This window comes from Arachis ipaensis, chromosome B9 (genome assembly GCF_059453495.1).
Source record: "Arachis ipaensis isolate K30076 ecotype BB chromosome B9, ASM5945349v1, whole genome shotgun sequence".
Taxonomy (NCBI): domain Eukaryota; kingdom Viridiplantae; phylum Streptophyta; class Magnoliopsida; order Fabales; family Fabaceae; genus Arachis; species Arachis ipaensis.
Window position 1 is genome coordinate 130015797 of NC_142444.1, and position 21313 is coordinate 130037109.

General features: G+C 37.4%; 2 protein-coding genes across 32 annotated transcripts; both read left to right on the forward strand.

The window, feature by feature from the left end:
- Window positions 1-350: 350 nt before the first annotated feature.
- Window positions 351-11793, forward strand: LOC107617770 (Tetratricopeptide repeat (TPR)-like superfamily protein). 31 transcript variants are annotated; one of them, XR_015899858.1, is made up of 9 exons: window positions 359-756; window positions 1561-1841; window positions 2517-2758; window positions 3661-3992; window positions 7196-7281; window positions 7519-9562; window positions 10675-10737; window positions 10840-10873; window positions 11635-11793. XR_015899858.1 is itself a non-coding variant. In XM_088499766.1 (7 exons), exon 6 carries the CDS (start codon window positions 7677-7679, stop codon window positions 9519-9521), a length of 1845 nt encoding a protein of 614 aa, XP_088355892.1. In that variant the 5' UTR covers window positions 359-756; window positions 1561-1841; window positions 2517-2758; window positions 3661-3992; window positions 7196-7281; window positions 7519-7676; the 3' UTR covers window positions 9522-9562; window positions 10840-11793. The 31 variants fall into 31 exon arrangements, 7 of the variants coding, with proteins under 7 accessions (XP_088355895.1, XP_088355892.1, XP_088355897.1 ...); XR_015899854.1 differs by lacking the exon at window positions 10675-10737 and adding an exon at window positions 11026-11540; XR_015899855.1 differs by lacking the exon at window positions 11635-11793 and adding an exon at window positions 11026-11610 and having other exon boundaries at window positions 10672-10737.
- Window positions 11794-13717: 1924 nt separating this feature from the next.
- On the forward strand, window positions 13718-14766 carry LOC148546306 (uncharacterized). Its single transcript, XM_088499183.1, has 2 exons — window positions 13718-14023; window positions 14071-14766. The coding sequence occupies exons 1-2, from the start codon at window positions 13718-13720 to the stop codon at window positions 14764-14766; spliced, it is 1002 nt and encodes a 333-aa protein (XP_088355309.1).
- The last annotated feature ends 6547 nt before the right edge of the window (window positions 14767-21313 follow it).

The following is a 21313-nucleotide window of genomic DNA, read 5'->3' on the forward strand; positions in this document are numbered from 1 at the left end:
TCACTATTTACCTAATTTTTATAAAATATGTGTTATATATGAGGTGCGGATAGGGTAGGGTAGAGTACACCCTAAACCCGTACCCTACCCTACCCGCAGGCATACCCGGACCGTACACTACCCTATCCGCTGCGGGTCGGGTAGCCTACCCTACCCGAACGGGTTGGACCGGGTTGGGTACTCGCGAGTAGGGTATAAATTGCCAGCCCTAACCGCTGAACCTTCCGATTATCGGCCGGTTGGACCGGGCCAGAAACCGACCGGTTCTTAAGAAACGCCGTCGTTTTCATTGTTTTAGAAAAAAAAAAAAAAAAAAAACCACCACCATTCCCCCACGCGAGTCCATCCCCACGACCCCACCTCCCAAACACCAAACACTCCTCGTTCGGAAAACACACTCAAGCCCTAAGGTTCCATACCTAAAACCCAGCTTCGTCAACGGAACCGCCGCCGCCGTCCGTGGTTGTCGGCGTCTTCGCGGCCTCCTCCTTCCCCTGTCCCAAAACCATACGGCCAGACCTTCTCTTTGTCTGCTCAGACGCGCTTCCGCCGCCGTTTGTTTGCCGTTCACGTTCGCCTCTTCGTTCAGTCGTCGTCTTCCTTCGCGTTCTTCGCCGTTCACGTTCGCTCGGTGTTAACCGTTCGCGTTCGCATTCGCATTCGCGTTCGTCTGGAAGCCACGTTGCTCTGCTTCAAACTCTGCGACCAACCCGCGCGCTCCACCTAGCCGTCGAACTGCTCTCTTTTGTCGCCGCCGTGAGTTCCCTAAACCCGCCACCAATACTCTACTTCAAACTCTGCAACTTCTGATTTCTATTACAATAAGTAACTATTTGATTTGGTAGTGGTTTGAATTTTTTTTTTCATAGATTATACAATTGCTATGTTCTTTTCTCTATCACATTGATATTAAGTTTTGAATTCTCTTATTTCGTTTTAATTTTACCGCACTCAACATGTTTGATGCAATGCTTTAACCATATTTCTGGTTGGTTTTATAATTTCTAGCTTTTAGAAACTTAGTAAGTTGATTTCATGTGAAATTAAGAATAATTGGATCTTAGTAATTAGGAAAGTTTAGGTGCACAAATAGCATCTTTGCAGAAAAGTGAGAAAACATATTAGCATGATGATTCCACTTGCATTAGTGTTCTTCTGCTAAATTTTAACTGTTATTGTGAACTTGTTAATTTGCTAATTGTTCTTGTGTTGTTGTTCTGTTGTTCTTCTGTTATCTTTAATTTTTTTGTTTTTGTTGTGATTTTCTGTTCTTTGTTTATGTTACTGATTCACTGTTCCTTCATTGCTTTTTTTTTGTTGTTAATCATTGTGACGAGCTTTGTTAAAATTGGGTTGAAAACTGTTAATCTTTCTTCATTTTTCACTGTTCTAACTTCTGTTCTTATTAAAAAATTTGCAATTGGTATCTGAAGTACCCGAACTGGTATTGTGCTGTGGCACTTGACCAAGCAGTTTGCTTGGAGGCTTTCATAGACCCTCCAGTTTATTGTCGAACATGGTACACTTGTAAAGTAGACTTGTCTACTTACTTTCTTTTAGGTTTTGTGTCATGTTTCAGGGATATGATTGGGTGGTTGAATTGTCCAGGCTTTACCTTCATCCCTGGCCAAGTCTAGTGAATCTCCTTTGGTTGGGGTTGATCACATCTTAACAGATCATCAGACCCTTATGGAACTAGCTGATGCTTCTGATTATGCACTGGCTCTGATGCCATCAGCTAAAGGACAGTTTTGAGCAAGTGATCCAAAATTTATTTGGCAGAAGCTTTGATCTAGAATGCAGTATCTGGGATTAAAAAAGGATACCACTCTACTCTAGCAGTAATGAAAAGCCCTCCCCTCCATTCTCCATTGCAGTATCTGATGCCATCAACACATGATTGATCTTTTGATTTATTATATGCTTTATGTTTTCATTGTTCTGTTCTTATGAAGAAAAAATTTGCAATTAGTGATTGTATGATTCATGTTTTGATTGTTCTGTTATATAAAAAAAATTCTGTTTTCATTGTTTTGTTCATTGTTTGGTTGCACTGTCCCTGTTCTTGATCTCCGCAGACTTGCTACCTCTCCTCCGTGTTGGATTCTTTTTGTTTCAGGTTCTGTTGTGTGTTTGTTGTGCAAAACTAGCGTTTGTTGTGCAAAACTATTATTTTTTGTTTTACTTTTTGACTCAGCTACATTAAGACAATATTTTCTATCTTTAACATGCGCATTGTAATTCAATCCAGCTATTTTTAATGAAAGTATAATTATGTTAATTGTCAACAAATTTGCAACAAGTTTTTGCATATTTAGGGTTTTAAATTTGAAAGATATTTAGGATGTTTATTTATAATTTATTTATTATTTTATTATGGAACGGTTTTTCCGGTTGAACCACGGTTAGACCGGTTGGACCAATAAATCAGTGAACCAGTGACTAGAACGGTTTGATGACCGGTCTGGTTTTTAGAACCTTGCTCTTCACATCTCACTCACTCACTCAAACTGCAGAACTCTGAACCATATCAGTCCCCCTTCTCCAACCCTAGCTGCTGCCGCCGCCGGTCCGTCGAGCTTGGTGGCCGTCCATGCTGTAGCCACTGCCCCCAAGTCTCCAACCCCTGCTCTCTTCTTCCGCGAGCTCTCGGCGCATCCCCTGCTCTCTTCATCTTCCTGCCGTCGTCTTCATCTTCTCGCCATCGTCTGGTCGGCGTCGTCCGTCAATCAAGGGCCTGTCGGCGTCGTCTTCGAAGGTCAGTGAATGTCTTGCTCGCTTGTTCTTCACTTGTTCAGTTGTTCTTCGTTTTTTTTTTTTTTTTTTTTTTACTTTTCTATGCTCTGTTTCTGTGATTAGCTCTGGTTTTGTGTGTTGTGATTTTATTGATTAGTGAATGTCTTGTGATTAGCTCTGGTTCTTTACTGATTTTGTATGTTGTGTTTTACTGTTTTGTTTTGTGATTTAATTGTATCTAGATTGTGACTGTGTTGATTATTTGATGGCAATTGTTCCACTATTTCTGACTGACTGCTTGTTTGATTTTAGATTTAATGAAACACCTTTTAGGAGAAGCCTTTAATCACCTTCAGGGTGGAAATCTCCTTGATTCATAAACACATTTCTGTCTAGCCCCAAGATTGATACCGAAATTACAATTGAGGAATTGTTAATTCTGTTGGATAATTAGTTAATTTGAGGTATTCTTTTTATGCTCTGTTCCTGTCTTTCGAAGGTCTGGTTGACTGGTTGTGTTGTTAATTTTTGTTGAACTATTATTGATTGTTGGTTTGCTCTGGTCTGCTGCTGTTTATTAATTATTGATTATTGATTATTTCGAAGGTCTGTGCTGCCGTTTTTGTGTTGTGATTTTAATTTACTGATTGTTGATTTTGAATGTCTTGTGATTGTTGATTAGGGATGTGTTGCTGACTTGTTGTGTTTGTTTGACTCTTTTGTGATTTACATGTGCTTGGATTGTAACTGTTTTGGTGATTTATTGAGTAACACGATGAAGGAGCATTAAAGTGTCAAGTTTAGCTCTGGGTTATTGTGAAATTCTTTTGCTTTTCCTGATTTGTTTTGAGTCTTCTCAAGTGAGTACAATTTTATTGTGAGAACGGAGGCACCTCTCTTGATTAGAAATTTGTGGTATGTTAGGTAGCAGGTTAGGTTAGATTCAGGTGGCGATAGCTTTGAGCCTGCAGCTATGGAAGTTTGACCAGTTGGATCAGCAGTTTGGTTCGGACAATTATGTGCATTAGTATGGACCATGGAGACAGTTGAGTCTTGACCCTGGAATTTAGGAAAGTCGAATCATGTTCATCTCTACTCGCGTTTTGCTCTGCCTTCATTCATCTGCTCGCTTCTACGAAGATCGTTGTTAGTGGCTTGGTGCTTCGTTCTGCCTCTTTCACTAACTTGCTCCTGCTCTCTCCATCTCGGGCTGACCCATGTGCCGGTGCTGCCGCTGCGTACTCACATCAGTTCAGGTAGGCGGCCTCTTCCTTCTGCTTTGTTATTCTGTTTCAGGATTTCTATTGTTCGCTGCCTATTTTTCCTACTTTGTTGTTTTGTTTAGTTTTTAACTTTTTATGTTCTAAATCTGTTAATCTTATCTCATTATTGTTTTATTGAATTATGTTTTTATAGTTTTCTTGTGAAAAGAAATGGTAGGGCACCTATGGCCTGTTGGTGGGGGTGGTGACTTGCAAATAGTCCCAAAAGAACTCGTTATTCTCCTTTTTCATATACTTTTCATATGATTCTAACTTTTAACTATAATAAATAATAATTGTATTTACATCAAGGTTCTGAGAACCGGACCGGTCATCAAACCGCTCTAGTCACTGGTTCACTGATTTACTGATCCAACCGGTTCAATCGGTAGTTCAACCGAAAAAACCGTTTTAGAATAAAATAATAAATAAATTACAAATAAACATCCTAAAATATAATTATAGTATAATATAAATCTTAAAATATCTTCCAAATTTAAAACACTACATAAAATATCATCAACCAAATCCATATGATCTTATCAAAGTACAATTTCAAAAATTAAATAGTAAAAAAAATATTTAAATATTAAATGCCAACATGAAGAACTTGTTTTAGTGTGTTAAACTATTTTGTAGAAGATTTAAAGACAATAAGCTAAAAAAATGGCACTCTAACTAAAATGTTACTAACAACACAATCACTCAGGAACTAAGTAAAATATCCCAGCAGTGTGATAGACTCGTACTCATAAAAGTGGCCGTCATTTTGTCTATTATCAACATACAATATTTTCAAACACTGGCAACTAATTGAGATAATTTCTAACCCATAAAAGGATGATGACAGGAACCACAACACCAGGTGGAATAATAAAACACTGATTAACCCATTTTCTGCTTGAAATGTAAAGCTTGGAAAATGGATTAGATTTCTTTACTGTGAATTTAAAAATAGAAAGTAGGACTATAAAACTGGAAGTACATAAAATATATATGACTTTAGTGAGGCCTTAGAGGAAACATTCCATCATTTGTATCTTGCTGATCCTGTTCACTACGGGTAGAAAAGGAGATGGATCTTAGAATAACAACATTTCTCCCAGGTACAGAATGGGACTTTGAAACCTTGGAACGACCATCTTTCTGCACAAAAGTTAACAACAGCCATTTGAAAATATAAAACAGCATTTGATTTGATTTTCATTTTTAGCATTCAGCAACAAATATTACAAAACGGCAACAAGTAATCCCTAATCACACTAAACCTGAAATTTCAACAGCAGCAAGTAATCCCTAATCACACTAAACCTAAAATTTCAACAAATATTACAAAACAAGTAATCCCTAATCCCGAAACAAAAATTCCAATAATGAAGGAAGATCAGCAGCACATAATCAGCAAAAATTAGCAATTTAACAATTTCACATTAAAAATCAGCAAACAGAGCATAAAAGGAAGAGAAGAACCAAAGAAGTGAAAGCAGTGCCACTAACCTTCGACGGAGACACGGACGGCTACCGAGGAGACGATGGCGAGCGGCGACACGGCGGTGAGCTACTCCAAGCCTCGAACAGAGAAGCCACGGAGGACGGGGACAGGGAGAAGGAGGACGCCGAGCTACAAGAGAGGGCTTGGGCTCGGGACAGCTGGAAGGAGGAAGCTGCGGAGGCGCCGACAGCACGGACGGCGGCGGCACTGCGGCAGATCCGTTGCAGGGAGAACCTAGGGTTTGGGTTTGGTGATTTTTAACTTTGCTTTAGAGGGTCACAGTGATTCACGAATAGGGGGGTTTGTGTTGGGGAAGAGCGGTGAGTGAGTGAGGCTGAACCATGGGTGTTTTTTTGTTTAAAAAAATCAAAACGGCACCATTTAATAAGAACCGGCCTGTTTCCGGTTCGGTCCAACCGGTCGGTCATTGGCCGGTTTGGCAGTTTTACAGCGGTTCATAAATAGACGGTTATTAGTAGCGGACCGGACCGTTTGCATCGCCGGTTCCCGGTTAAACCGGTTCGATCGGCCGGTCCGGTCCGTTTTTCAGAACATTGATTTACATTGTAAATAAATTACTTATTACTTATTAAAAAGGTATTTTTTTGGGAGGAATTAGTGATGAAAAATAATAAGGTTTATATAATATGGACCTGTAAGTGTAACACTTATCTTGACTTGTGAAATATCAAACATCTCTCTATTAGATTCTAAACCTGCATTATTCTCTGTAAATGTCCAAAATAGTACTATTTAATTAGAACAAATGTCCAGAATTCAAAAGGAAAAAATACAAAAAGGTACATATCTATATGTAGTGATAGATGAATAATATTATTGTTAATACCATCTAGATATAACTATGTGGGCGGCAATACAAATAAGCTAAGGAAGAGGGTATTGGTGATTGTGATGCATATTATATTGTACTATATGTGCTATATCTAGCCATACATTCTTGTTTCAAGGTGAAGGTTTTGCTTCTATCACCACTGGCCTTGCTTTTGCCCTGGCCATACCATGTCTGTCTCTCCAGCTTTGCTTTTCTTTGTTTCTTATATATATATATATTGTTAATGTCAATGAATTCTAATACGCTGATTGGGTGCATAGCAATGAGTCAGTTGAGGTTTGGGGTTTGAGTTGGCCACTCTTATGCAACCTCCAATTCATCTAATTCTTATTCATCTTCATTTCTTTTGATTATTGTTAAGTTTATTTGTGTTTGTTGTCTGTGAGTTATGGATCATTGGTGGCATCTTCCTGCAAGGTTTCATCCAAGTAACTATGCTGATTTGTTATATGGCTTCTTCTTGCAAGTTATGGCATATGGATCATAACTATTTTGTTTATTTGTAGGGACAAAGGTACATATCAACACCACTGTCCTACTATTAAAAAGAATGTATCAATTCAATAAGTGAGATTTATCAGCAATAATGTTATAATGATGAAAATTGAAAATGTTATTTCTTTATCATGTTGCTAGTTGTATTACTGAAAGTGTAATTCTTCATTTTAGAGGTGACGTAGAGTAAAAACTTATTGATGCTCTTGTGGTTTGCAAGTTTGTGAGTGGTACTAACTACTAAGTATACAATAGATATTAAGCTGGTCACGGTTTTATTGTTTTGCTGTTATGTGTCTACCCTTGAACATTATATGTTGGATGTCAATAAGCTCATAGAAAATTATCACAATGCAGTGATGATTCCTTGACCAGAATTTCTTGTATTGGCATGCCTATGATGAAGCATAGGTAGAGGTGTTAGAAGTATCCCGGTTAAGAAGGTAAGTCCTATTGTCTAGCAATGGATGGACTTACAGTCATTATTAACTTTTATTTATTTTTCAACCATGATTGATGTAACTAAACAATATGTATATTATTGGCTACAACAAGAATTTAATTCTTAGGTAGAAAGTGGGGTTTACGGACTTTAATTCAAATTAAGTCTTCTGCTTGGTGGAGAATTCACGGGGTGGTGTCAATGTTAATAATGTTAGGTATGTCTTGGTGTGCTATAGACTATTAAGAAGATGATGATGGAGGCAAAATGCACTGGTCAGCTTGGACAAAAGGACCTTACCATAACATGGGAAAAAGCTTATTAAGTTAAAGCTATAGTCACAAAAAGCTAAAATAAACAAATTAAGAGAGAGAGAGAGACCAACTGTTACATTGTATGCTTAAAGTGTTCATTATTGCTCATGCTAGAAGTATGTATGGAGCGAAGGTTCTATTGAGTGAAGTTATGAAGCCACTGCATCGAATTATCGAAGACAAGTTGATTTCCCTCTTACAATCATGTAGAACATCAAAACACATGTGTCAGATTCAAGCCCAAATAATTACCTATGGACTCCAACACAATCATTTCATCACTCCAAATTTCATCAATGTGTGTTTCAACCTCACTAAAATGGGTCATGCCCAGAAACTGTTTGACAAAATGTATGAACCGAACACTGCCTCATGGAATGCCATGTTCACAGGCTACTCTCATGTTGAGTTTTACCGGGACGTTGTTGTTTTGTTTGCCCGAATGAACCGGGAGGGTGCATTGCCCAATTGCTTTACCTTCCCTATGGTTGTCAAGTCTTGTGCAAAGGTGAATGCAGAAAGAGAAGGTAAACAAGTTCATTGTCTTGTGGTGAGATACGGTTTCATATCAAACTCCTTCGTGGGAACTTCATTGATTGACATGTATTCGTCATGGGGATCCGTTGGGGATGCTTACAAGGTGTTTGCTGAAATTCCTCAGAAGAATGTAGTTGCTTGGACTTGTATCATTGTTGCCTACATTTCATGTCATGACATGCTTTCTGCCCAGTGCTTGTTTGATGTGGCACCAGAGCGCGATGTGATCCTCTGGAACACTATGGTTTCAGGCTATATTGAGGTGGGAGATATGGTGGCTGCCAGAAAACTTTTCGATAAGATGCCGAATCGGGACATTCAGTCTTGGAACACCATGCTGAATGGTTATGCGAATAATAGAAATGTTGAATCATTTGAGAAAATATTCAAGGAGATGCCTGAAAGGAATGTGTTTTCTTGGAATGGGTTAATTGGAGGCTATGCTCGGAATGGCCTATTGTCTGATGTTTTGGAATCTTTTAAACACATGTTAGTTGAAGGTTATGTTCTGCCTAACAATGCCACGCTTGTCACAGTGTTGTCTACATGTTCAAGATTAGGTGCCCTTGATATGGGTAAGTGGGTGCATGTGTATGCAGAAAGGATTGGTTATAAGGGAGATCTGCATGTTGGAAATGCCCTAATTGACATGTATGCAAAATGTGGGGTTATTGAAAAAGCGATTAATGTGTTTAACCATCAGCATAAGAAGGATATAATTACTTGGAACACAATCATTAATGGCCTCGCCGTGCATGGGAATGCAGCTGATGCCTTGAGTATGTTTGATAGGATGAAGCATGGTGGAGTGAAACCAGATGAAGTTACTTTCGTGGGAATTCTGTCTGCTTGTACACATATGGGGTTAGTCAGGGATGGATTCACATATTTTCAATCCATGGTTGATAGTTATTCACTTGTGCCTCAAATTGAGCATTATGGGTGTATGGTTGATTTGCTTGGAAAAGCTGGTCTCTTAGAACAAGCTGTAAATTTTGTGAGAAAGATGCCGGTGAAACCAGATGCAGTTATATGGGCGGCATTGCTTGGGGCATGTAGAAAATACAAGAATGTTGAAATCGCAGAGCTGGCTCTTACACAACTCATCGAACTCGAACCTAAAAACACCGCAAACTTTGTCATGCTTTCAAACATATATAAAGACCTTGGAAGATGGGAAGATGTTGCCAAGTTGAAGGTTGCAATGAGAGATACTGGTTTCAAGAAAATGCCTGGATGTAGTGTTATTGAGGCCAATGATAGTGTGGTGGAGTTTTATTCTTTGGATGAAAGGCATCCGGAGACAGAGAATATATACAGGACATTGCGCGGATTGACAATTTTGATAAGATCGTATGGATATGTTCCAAATCCTGGTATTGTTGCTTGAGGCTGAATATGATTTTTATGGATTAATGCGACTGGATGCAGGTAATTTTATGCTTTATTTTATTTGACAAGATTGTGATTTTCTATGTATAATTTTCAAATAATACTAAGACAAGTAAATATCAATATCCTACGTTAAAAAATCACAATCAATATGATTAAGTAAAAATGAAATTTAGACCTTCATTTTTATGAGGTAATATGTATCTTTATATTTTGAAAATACTAAATTTAAAAGATTATTTTCTAAATATACTCTAATAAACTCAAATACACCATATACAAAAAGTAGATCAAAAGTAAACCTTTAATAATCTAACAACAACATTTAGCCATAAAATGAGGATGATGAGGCAAAAATTGTTAAATATAAACTATTAGTCTAAACATTTAATGTGGCATCAGCTCATTAGTCTATCATGTGTATATGTTAGTGAATGGCCATTAGATGTAAGCTATTAGTTTATTTGGATTTTCAAATCTTTTTGTATCTCGTGTTTGAGTACAATCTTTTGGTGCACTGACATGGAATACGACATGATATAGAACATGCAGACACACATTTAAAATTTTCATAAGACACGGGACACGACATGTATATAAAATATAAAATATTTTTTAGATAAATTGTAATAATATTTTGATATTTTATTGATATTAAAATATAAATTAAAATTTTAATTATTTTTAATGTCTTTTTTTAAATATATAAAATAATTAAAATATCTTTTATTTTAATAATTAATAATATATATTATTTCTAAACTCATTTTAAGAATACATGTTAAGAATAAGGCTGGACACGCTGACACGTGATGATATTTAGGTATATCCAAGTGTGTCCGGAAATTTTTATTTTTTATTAAGACATAGTTGGACATAGAAGACACGCGTGTCGAACGAGTGTCGTATTCAAAATGTGTCCGGAAAGTGGTTTGCTTCATAAGTACAATCTCATAAACCAAAATATAAAAAAAATAATCGAAATGAGAAGCAAATTTCAAAATTTAAATGTCTTAAATTTCAAATGGTGGAGCTATTTTCCCACCAAAATGCTTATATATATATATACATACATATATATACACATACAGAACAAGTTGAGCTTTCTTTTCAGCATAATAATGGAACTTTTTTTTTTTTCATGAAAGAAGGAATTGTTCAGTGGTTCCTGTCAAAGTTAAATAAAAATAAGATTCAAACATAACAATGTGAAGGTTAGTTTTTAGATTTTTTATTGATTGAAATAAATCATGTATGTATATGTATTTTTTACAATAATAAAATTAACATACTGACTTTAGTTTTGTAAAAAACAGGGGATTAATTCATGCTTCAACTCCTAGATCAGTGGTAAGTACTCCTTGAATCCAAATAGTTACTTTTTTTTACATTGCATCCATAATTTTCCTTTTCCCCTTCCATTAGAGTAGAAAATATTTTCTTAAACCAGATTTTTGAATTCTGATGTTGTTATTAATCTAATAATTATTATATTGTCCTAGCAACTACAATGTTCAAGGAAGAAAGGAAGAGAAGGGGAAATAGCAAGGATTCCTTCTCTACAAAAAACCATTTTTTTTCTGTTTCTTCTTTTTCTTCTATGCATATTTCAGCACTCTCCGAAGAACTATTATCAAAGCTTACAGGGACAAAAAAAAAAAAAAAACAGAATATAGGAGCAGAAAATGGTACCACAAAGGGGAGGGCTAGAGAGGATGATGGCGAAACCACTAAGCTCGGAAAAGAGGACAGCGGGTTGGCCGCGACACTGAGCAGATGAAGGCGGCGGTGCTTGAGATGGAGAGACGACAGAGCTTGAGGCGCGGTGAAACGCGAACGGCGGAGCTCCAGACATTGCAAACGGCAGAGCAGGAGCTTGAGGCGTTTTGAATGGTGGACGCTGTGAGACTTGAGTGTGTGGGAGAATACAAAAGTGATGAGTGATGAGTGCTGGATGATGAGAGTGATTGAGTGAATACATGCTTGATGCATACATTCATATTAAAAATAACAATTGGTAACAAAAAAGTTGATACCTACTGTGTTATTAGTGTTCAATATATTATTTGGTTCCTAGATTTTGATAAGGGTTCTTTGTGAAAATTGTGCAGAAAAAAACCCTACGGGCAAGGCCAAGGCCAAGGGCGGCTGTGGCTAAGTGTAGATCTAGTCAAGGGGAATGAAAGTGAGGTTAATGTATCTGCTGACTTGGTAGCAAAACGTTTTTACCAAAGAAATGCTCAACACAACAACAAAAAATTTAACATTCATGAGTCATTTTACAATATTATTTTTCACAAATATGAAGGACACATCTAAAATGTTCCAGTTAAAATAGTTTTCTAGCTTCAGTTAAAGGAAAGTATAGTTGCCTTTTTAATAGCCAACTTCAGTCCTCTAATTAGTAGTTGTAAATTTTATCCGTTTGGGGTAAATCATGTATGTATATGTATTTTTTCCAAAAATACTAACATCCTGACCTTGAAAGTTTTGTGAAAAAACAAACTAGGATGCATGGTTCAGCTCTTCAAGAAAATTGTGCAGAACAAGTACTCCTTGAATCCAAATAGTTATTTAATGGTTAATCAATGATATGCCAGATTTAGAAATTTCTTTAAAATGAGACTACCTCCTCTGCATTAACAATTTTTTCGCTTCCATTAGAGCAAGAAATGTTTCTTTAAACTAGATATAGAAGTCTAAAGGTAGCAAGAACATATGAAAACAAAACACAAATCCTGGAAAATGCAGATTACCAAGATGGTTGCTGGAAAAGGGCTGGATCATGAAGAGAACTTCAATCAATGAGTTACTACACCATACTTCTCTCTTTAATAACTGAGTAAGATTTTCAAGGCGGGAGCGGCAATCATTCCCGCTGTTGCATGTGCCACATAAAGTTTAATTTCCCTTGATTTGCATTCCTACATGATCTGGCAAAATTTATCGTAATATTTCCAATTATCATGACTTTACCACTTGATAATCAAAATGTCAAGTCATAAATTATACTTCAAAATAATCAGAATGTAAATCATTGGCAGCACAAGCAGATCATAGTATATCGAAAAAATTTGCATTAAACACACCATTTTGTATTCTATTAAATTTTTTATATTCTCCTCTATTAAATATTTTATATTTTCTGTTATTTATCAAAGGGAATCAAAGAGACATATTTAAGAAAGTTCTGGAGGCAATTTCACATACATGACCAAAAGTTTAAGGGAATGAATACAATTTGTTTGGGTAAAATTGCATATTGTAAAGTCAAGGAGTAGATTTGTCGACTTAGAAAAGTTTATGAACCAATTGGCAATATTTTTAAAGTATATATTACCTAAAGTTTCCAAAAATAAATTCGTGATATAAATGAATAAAGTATAAGATAATGTTAGAAAAAAAAAAAAAAAATCTAAATTTATCTTATTTAATATTTATTAATTTTAATAATAATTAATAAATATTAAATAAAAAAATTGTTGACTATTTTTTTTTATTATTACCAAATATTTCTGTAAAATATGCATGTACCTCCAAGATATCTCCATCGTTAATAATGAAGGCACTAAAACGGAGTTTAACAGGAACCTATATGCCATCTTAGTGTTTATTGTGGGCATGGAGAATGTAATAGAGTTGGTGAATTGTTGTCAGAATAGTCCATGTGACATACCATAACCTAAAGGTCTACTTGCTTTTCTAATACATGGTGCAGGCAAAAAATGTAGGAAGCTTTCAAAAGTTATAAACCTAATAAGGGGTGTAATAACGTGTTTAAATGATTTATAGTTTTTGAAATGTGAGGGGTATTGGGGGTGTTAGAAAAGTGGGTATGATTAAAAATTTTAAGAGAAAAAATAATGTGAATATATTAGACTTGATAGAGACAAAGAAAAATAAAATTATTAAATTTGACGTAATGCAAATTTGGAGAAATGATGTGGTGGATTGAGAATATGTGGGTTCTGAAGGAGTTTCTGGAGGTCTATTGTTAATGTAGGACAAAATGATTTTTAAGTTGAGTAACTGTTATAAAGGAGAGAGATGGCTGTGTGTGGAAGAGGTGGTGATGAGCAATAATTTTCATTGTATGTTTTGTATGGTGTATGGTGCGCATGTCAGGGAAGAAAAACTAATTGTGTGGAGGAGTTGAGTTTTATTGCTGGAGTATGCCAGGTCCCAATTTGTTATATGGGTGATTTTAATGAGGTTGTGAGAGTAGAAGAAAGGAAAGGAGCTAATGCTTTAACAGCATCAGCGAAAGATTTTAGAAACTGGATACGGGATATGGAGTTAGTGGATTTAGAACTGAATAATCACAAATTTACATGGTTCAGAGGCCAATCTTGCAGTCGCATTGATAGAGTATTCATTAGCCTGGAATGGCTTGAACAGATTCCTGAGATACGGCTTAAAGGTGGGTCAAGAGGTTTATCTGATCATTGTCCTTTGATAGTGGAGGACAGTAGATTAAGAGGGGGCCAAGGCCATTTCGAAGTCTGGATTCTTGGTTCACACATGACGGGTTTCTCAGAATGGTGAAGGAAGAATGGAGGGGTCTAGGAGAGGTTCAATTTATTGAAAAGTTGAAGGCTTTGACGATACCTTTGAGTAGATGGGACAAGGAGAAGTTTGGTGATATTGATTTGAAGGTACAGCAATTGGAGGATAAAATCAGAAAGTTGGATGATTTGGCTAGTGATGGAATTTATGATGTGACTATGGAGGAAAGAAGGAGAGCTCTAGTTAGCTTCTGTAAGTGTTGGTATGTCAGGAAGGAAATCCATTGGAAGCAGATGTCAAGGTCTCGACATGCTAAGTACATGGATAGGAACACTAGATATTTTCATAATTTAGCCTCAGTAAGAAGAAGAAGTAATCGGATTGATGCGTTGGTGATAAGTGGCAGATTAGTGAGGAATCAAGCCAGGATTAAAAGTGCAATAAGAGATTTTTACAAGAACTTGTATCGTCAGGAAGCATCACCTTTAGTAGGTTTTCGGGATGACCTAGTTAACAAGATACATGAAGAGGAGGCTACAGACTTGGAGATGATGCCTTCAGCTGATGAAATAAAGGAAGCAGTTTGGGATTGCGAGTTGTCTAAGGCCCCTGGCTGTGATGGCTACAATATGAACTTCATAAAGAAGTGTTGGGAAGAAATTGGTCCTGAATTTACTGCAGCTGTCATGGATTTCTTTCAGTCAGCTGAGCTACCAAGAGATTCTAATGTTACATGAGTGGCTCTGGCTCTGAAGTTTGTGGGAGCAAGGAATATTAAAGATCTTCGGCCGATTAGCATGGTAGGGTGTGTGTATAAGGTCATTTCGAAGGTGTTGGTGCGGAGAATGAGAATGGTAATGCCGGACTTAGTAGGGGAGACTCAAAGTGCGTTTGTGCAGGGGAGGAAGATCCATGATGGGACTTTGATTGCGTGTGAAACTGTGCAATGGTTAAAGCAAAGAAAGAAGAAATCGACAATAATCAAACTGGACTTTCAAAAAGCTTACGATAGAGTCAAGTGGAAGTTTGTGGATATTGTACTTCAGAAAATGGGCTTTGGGCAAAGATGGCGAGGGTGGATCAAGGAATTTGTGTGCATGGCGTCTATGTCGCTTTTGATAAATGGCTCGCCTTCTAAATCTTTTAAGATGGAACGGGGCTTACGACAAGGGGATCCTCTTTCTCCGTTTCTTTTTGTTCTTGTTGTTGAGGTCCTTCATAGGATGGTAGGAGAGACTGTAAGACATGGAATGATCTCTCCTTTGTTGATTGAAAAAGACAATATTGAGTTGTCTCACTTGCAATTTGCGGACGACACAATACTTTTTTGCCCCCCAGAGGAGGAGACTATTTGCAATTATAAGCGACTTCTATGGTGTTTTGAGATGATGTCTGGCTTGAGTATTAACTTGATAAATCTAGCTTGATTCCGGTTAATTGCGAGCGAGAGTGGTCACAAAGGATGTGTAGCTTGTTGGGGTGGAAGGAAGCAACAATGCCAGTCAAATATCTTGGTATTTCTTTGGGAGCGAATCCGAAATTGATCAAGACATGAAAATCTATTATAGACAAAGTAGAAGAGAAACTCAATCTGTGGAAAGCCAAAACGATTAATAAAGCTGGTAAGCTGGTACTCATCAAATCTGTGCTTAATAGTCTACTGGTTTACTATCTTAGCTTATATAAGATGCCCAGAGCAGTAGCAGATAAGTTGATATCTTTGCAGAGGAGGTTCTTGTGGAGTAATGAGGACGAAAAGGATGGGGTACCTTTGGTGAGGTGGGATATTGTGCAAGCTCCAAAACGCTTCGAGGGTTTGGGCATGGGCGATGCAGTGCTTTGGAATACAGCATTATTATTCAAGTGGTGGTGGCAGTTTTCAAAGGAGGATTGCCCATTATGGAAGAAAATTGTGTGCTCCTGCAATGACTTGAATCCAAATGTCCTTCTTTCTTGTCAGCCGGTTCCTAAAACAAAGGGTCCGTGGAGGGACATTTGTCAGTTGCAGATAAGAGAACAGCAAGCGAGAGATAAGATGGTCAGAGGGTTATCATTAGAGCTAGGAGATGGTAGAAGAATTCGTTTCTGGGAAGATAATTGGCTACCATGTGGTGTGTTGCAGGATGTATTCCCAAGGCTTTTCTCAGTTTCAAACCAAGTCGGATCTGTAATAGGGGACTGTGGGTTCTGGGATGGGCTGGAGTGGATATGGAACTTTCATTGGAGAAGGATACTATTCCAATGGGAGTTAGAATTAGTTAACCAACTTCATGGAGTTCTATAATCTATCAGGTTAACAAGTGAAAGGGAGGACAGAATAGTATGGAAATTTGATAGATCAGGAGTTTATTTTACTAGCTCATTTGTGTAGGTTTTGCAGGCTGAGACTCTCCCGGAGGACATTACGAGTTATACTTTCACTAGATATATATGGAGATGACTAGTACCACCAAGAGTTGAGCTATTCACCTGGTTTGTGTTAGTTGGTAGAGTCAATACTAAGGAAAGATTGATTAGATTAGGCATTATTAATCACAGGGATATGATTTGTGTTTTATGTAAAAAAGAAACTGAGAATGATTTTCACTTATTTATTGGCTGTGAGTTCACATGGCAAGTGTAGTGTGCTTGGTTATACGCCTATAATAAACTTTGGTCTATTCCAGGAACCATTAAGCATCACTTTGAGAGTTGGACAGGAGCTCCTGTAAGAAAAGACGAACGTAACAGGTGGCTGATTGACTTTTTTGCTATCATTTGGAATACGTGGTTGGAAAGGAATGCTAGGATTTTCAGGAATCAAAAAACAGGCATTGCGGATGTTATTACCAAGTCGATTAGGAGCTATAAAGAGTGGGTTGACTTTGTTCCGTCTAGTTGTTGACGGCAATACCAGAGATAACTACGGTTTCTTTTTTAGTGTTTGTATTGTAATTCTGGACCTTCTAAATGCTCCACCTTACTGTGTTGAGCTTTTTGTTTAAAAAAAAAGCTAATATCTCAACACACAATTTCCCTATATTAGAAACTAAGGTGAAGTATAGCTTGCACCAGGGAATATGAGGAAAAGGATGCTCTTCGTCCTTTCTGCAGTGCTGTCCCATTTCATAGAGTGCCACGTGTTGAAGATGAGCAACGAGGTGGTATTTGTCAAGGTTTATAGGGACCAGTGAATGGTGGGAGTGGTATATGGGTGAAATTTTATTTTAGCCCCCAATGGGGTATGGTTTGTAAATATTAAAAAATCATGGATAGGGGCTGAAACCCGATTTTGAGTGGACTGTCATTTTTGTTTTGGATTTTTTTTTTGTGATGTATACTGTGGTAAATTTTGTGGGCTTATTTTTTTAATCCAAAAAACATTAAATTACAAAGGTGAATGGGAAAAAATTTTCAAAAACGAAAATGACTTGCAAGAACCCAAACTTAAGAGAATATGTTGAAACCCTTAAAAAGCATGCACCAAATTTCGAATGGAGTTAAAATGTTATATATAGACGCATTCAGTTCATATTGTAAGAGTTCAGTCTGAAAGATAAGAGAAATGGAGGAGAATATGCAACGATTCTTATTCTTTGCTATTACAAAGATCATAAGTCCGGTGTACACACGAGTTGGGAGGAGGCGAACCAGCAAGTTGTAGATTTTACCTTTCCTGAGTTTCACGAATTCAATAGCTTTGAACATGCATGTTTGTGCTTCGAAGCGAGGATGTCATCCATTTGTTCTGAGAAAGGTGGTAGTGGTGAAACTGGCGGAGTCAGCTGCGATGGAGTCGGCGGGAAGAAAGCGGCTACCTCCGATGGAGGCAATCATTGTCAGCCAATCGTATCGTGTAAGTTTCGTGCAATTATTTTAATTTTTTATTAAGAAGTGTATTTATGAAATTATTCAATGTAGTAATTGAATGTGATTTTATTCAATTTGAAGATTTGTAAGTGTTGTTTATTCTGGACATTTATGTTTTATTATTATTCTTTTTAGGATTGAAAATTAATTTATTTTGGGATTTTTTGTGCCATGAATATGCAAAAGGGCTTCCTGTAATTCTGGCCGAGGAGCTTAATGCAGAGTTTGCAATTGTGAGCAGCATGGAGGAGTGGTTGCTGAAAGTTTGCCTGGATGCAGAGATTCCTTGCTCCTGTTTCTTCAAAGTGGAACGATTTGTCAGACACCAAGGGCCATTTTTTGGCTTCATGATTGTTATTCATGGGCATCCATTTGAGATAGAACTGCACGCAACTGGTTGTTTTGATAGTGGAAAAAGCTGCAAGAGAAGATGCTGCTTATGAGATGCTATGCGTCGTGCTTGATGTAACTGGAAAAGAGATTCGGGATTATAACTACACAAAGACGAAGCTTCTTAGCGACTCAAATAATGCGCTTCGGGCCAAGGTAAGTCAACTGGAAGAATATTACGAGAAGTTGGATGCCAATTACGAATTACTTGTAAGACGCCAAGGAGAAAAAGTGTGATCTGTGTGTTGTTTATGTGTTGTTAGTTTTGTTTTAATTGTTAAGTTATGTCGAGTAGGCATTGTGCATGTTTGTCTTTTACGTTGGTGATTAACGCGCAAAGAACTCTGTAATGCCTTTATTTTGTTGTTGAATGGCATGATTTAGTAGAGAATTTTTGAATTGCGTTAGCATGATTAATGAGCGTAGTTTATAATTAAATGAAGTGCCGTTGCTGTCGAAACCAATTTATTTTTCCCTGTATATTTTGTCATTAGTAGAGAATTTAAATGTTTTATCTTCTTCCTTCGATTGGACTGGACCTGTGGTTACAGAGCGTACAAATGAAATTTGTCCTTGGGTTGCTTTTGCAATGCATGTTCTCTAAGTGGCCAGGTGTCATAAATAGAGGATCAGGACCACTTCCACCCCACCCCTACCGTTTATGATGTAGATAAATGGATTAACGGCTGAAAGAACTAAAATTACCTTTAAATAATTATATAATACTGAGATTATGACAATTAAGCTGGAATAAGTATCTGATATTATGCATAAATTGAAGATTATGTAAGTTAATACAAGATATGATTAAAAACTTAACATACGAAGACATGAAAAAGTAAGCCTACTAAGCCTACTTCAATGCAGGTAAGACATTGTGGTAGGTGGTTTAAGCTTAATAGGCTACTTCCTAACCAAAGCTAAGTAAAGGACCAAAATGGTAATGAAAATTATAATACACGGGTACAGAATTTGTTGCCACCGCATTTGGTTAGGTCGGTTGGTTTGAAGGAAACTTGGGTGGTTGTCCGCAGGTTCATTCGGACGATCACCCTATATGTCTTTCTCCAAGGAGAATATTCGGTCAGCAACCAGCGGTGGGTTCTGTTGAATGGTTGGTGGTTGATTTTGATACAATAGAAGACCATTGTCGATGAGCTGATTCTAATGAGGTAATCGTCCAGCACCGAAAAATTATTCCCAAGCCAAAGAAGCTTCCTCGAACGTGTCGTAAGACTTATGGAGGTTTCTGCTGAATGCGTTAATTTGGTTATGCCAAGCTAGCCAGGTAGTATAAATATCAAAGACCCTCCCACGAAAAACAACATAGTATTTCTTGTTGGCCCTAGCCATTGTCAAATTTCAAATGAAAGCTGTGTTGTGTTTTGGCAAGATAAGAGGTTGTAAGTGGAGGTTTTTATGCCAAAGACGATGGGTCTTGTGATTTGAATAAGAAATTTGTTTTGTGTTAATTTTCCAACTGTTCAAAAGTATTTGAATGTAAGGTTGACAATGATAGTAGGTTAGGTGAAAGTGGGTTATGTGGAAGCAACTTGTACGGGTGGGTTGTATTTATTAAGTTGGAATGAAGCTTTGAGGGTTTTTTTATATTAGGCTTTATGTGACATGACGGTTTAGGATTTGGGTTCTAGGGTTAGGGTTTGTGTGACATGAAAAGGTGTAGGGCTAGAATTTAGGGTTTAGGGTTGAGGAATTAGGGTTTAGATTTTGGAGTTTAGGATTTAGGGTTTAGGGTTTATATAATGTTATAGGTTTTTAGGGTTTAGGGTTTAGAAGTTGTATGAAATTAGGGTGTAACATTTTACGGTAATTGGTTAGGGTTCAAGGTGGTGGGTTAGTATTTAGAGTTTATGGTACGTATGAAATTAGGGTTTAGGATTAAGGTAAAAAGATGTGGATGATATGAGGGTTTGTGGTTTAGGGGTTATGTAAGGTAATGTGATGTTTTAGGGTTGAGGATTTAGAGTCGTTGATAATGGTTTGGTATTAGGGTTTAGGCTTTAGGGTTTAGGAGTTAGAGGAAATCAGAGTTTAGGAGTTTTATGAAATTAGAGTGTAGCGAGCTAGGGTTAATGGTTTAGGGTTCGGGGTGGTGGGTTAGTATTTAGGGTTTATGGTATGTGTGAAAGTCTGGTTTAGGGTTAAGAGTAAATGATGTGGTTGAAATGAGGTTTTGTAGTTTAGCAATGTGATTGTCCAATGAGCCTAGCTAAAGGAACGTGACTATCCAGTGTGCACTGGATTCGAGAAGGTGAGAAGGCATGTCGTTTAGATATAAGTTTGTTGGGTGAAATAAATAGGCTGAACTCTGAAAAAAAAAAGAATCAAAGTGAATACATCCTGCACGAAAGAAATCTGAGTTATATAGTTACAACAGTGTCGACTCCCGACGTTGGTGATGGTAGCAGTGGTTCTGGAAGAAATGCGCCAGACGTCCTTCCCGGTGAGTTAGGTACGTCGTCGTAAATTATGTTTTTTTTTTGCCTTCATGCTTGTGGTGTGGTGTGGATGATCCTTTTTTTTTTTCGCTTGTGAACGTTTAGATGTTGTCCCCATGGTGGATCATAATGAGTTTGTCATGATTGAAGATTTGGAGCATATGCTGTTTAAGGCTTGTGCTCTGCTTCAGGTAGGACCTCCAGTGTTTTTGCCTCGTGATTGCGTCTATGTCCAAAGAGAGTGCTACTACGGCCATCTGGTGCATGTGAAAAGCACTCCTGATGGATTTAATTTTTTTATATCCGGGAGGTACTCAACCGACGAACGCTTGGCCAGGCAAGATGCCGCTTTTATATCTCTGGAGGCGCTTTTGGCAGAGACAAGGAAGAAGATATTTGACTTCAAGTACCAGGTGGCGCTTCGTTATAGGGAATAGGTCCTGGAGTTGCAGCAGGTCTCGAGGTTGTCTGTTTTGCTAAACTAGAGAAGGAGAATGCTGCACTGAAGGAGCGGCTATCCTCTTACGAAGCCATGTACCGCCATTGCTGAAGTTAAATTTCTTATGGTTTGTTTTAATTTTTTTTC

Excerpts from the sequence above, each read along its gene's own strand:
- LOC107617770 (XM_088499766.1), top strand. The coding sequence starts at position 7,677 with ATGCTTAAAGTGTTCATTATTGCTCATGCTAGAAGTATGTATGGAGCG.
- LOC148546306 (XM_088499183.1), top strand. The coding sequence starts at position 13,718 with ATGGGTGATTTTAATGAGGTTGTGAGAGTAGAAGAAAGGAAAGGAGCT. Across the intron at positions 14,024-14,070 it reads GGGGCCAAGGCCATTTCGAA|GAAGAATGGAGGGGTCTAGG; the intron begins GTCTGGATTCTT and ends AGAATGGTGAAG.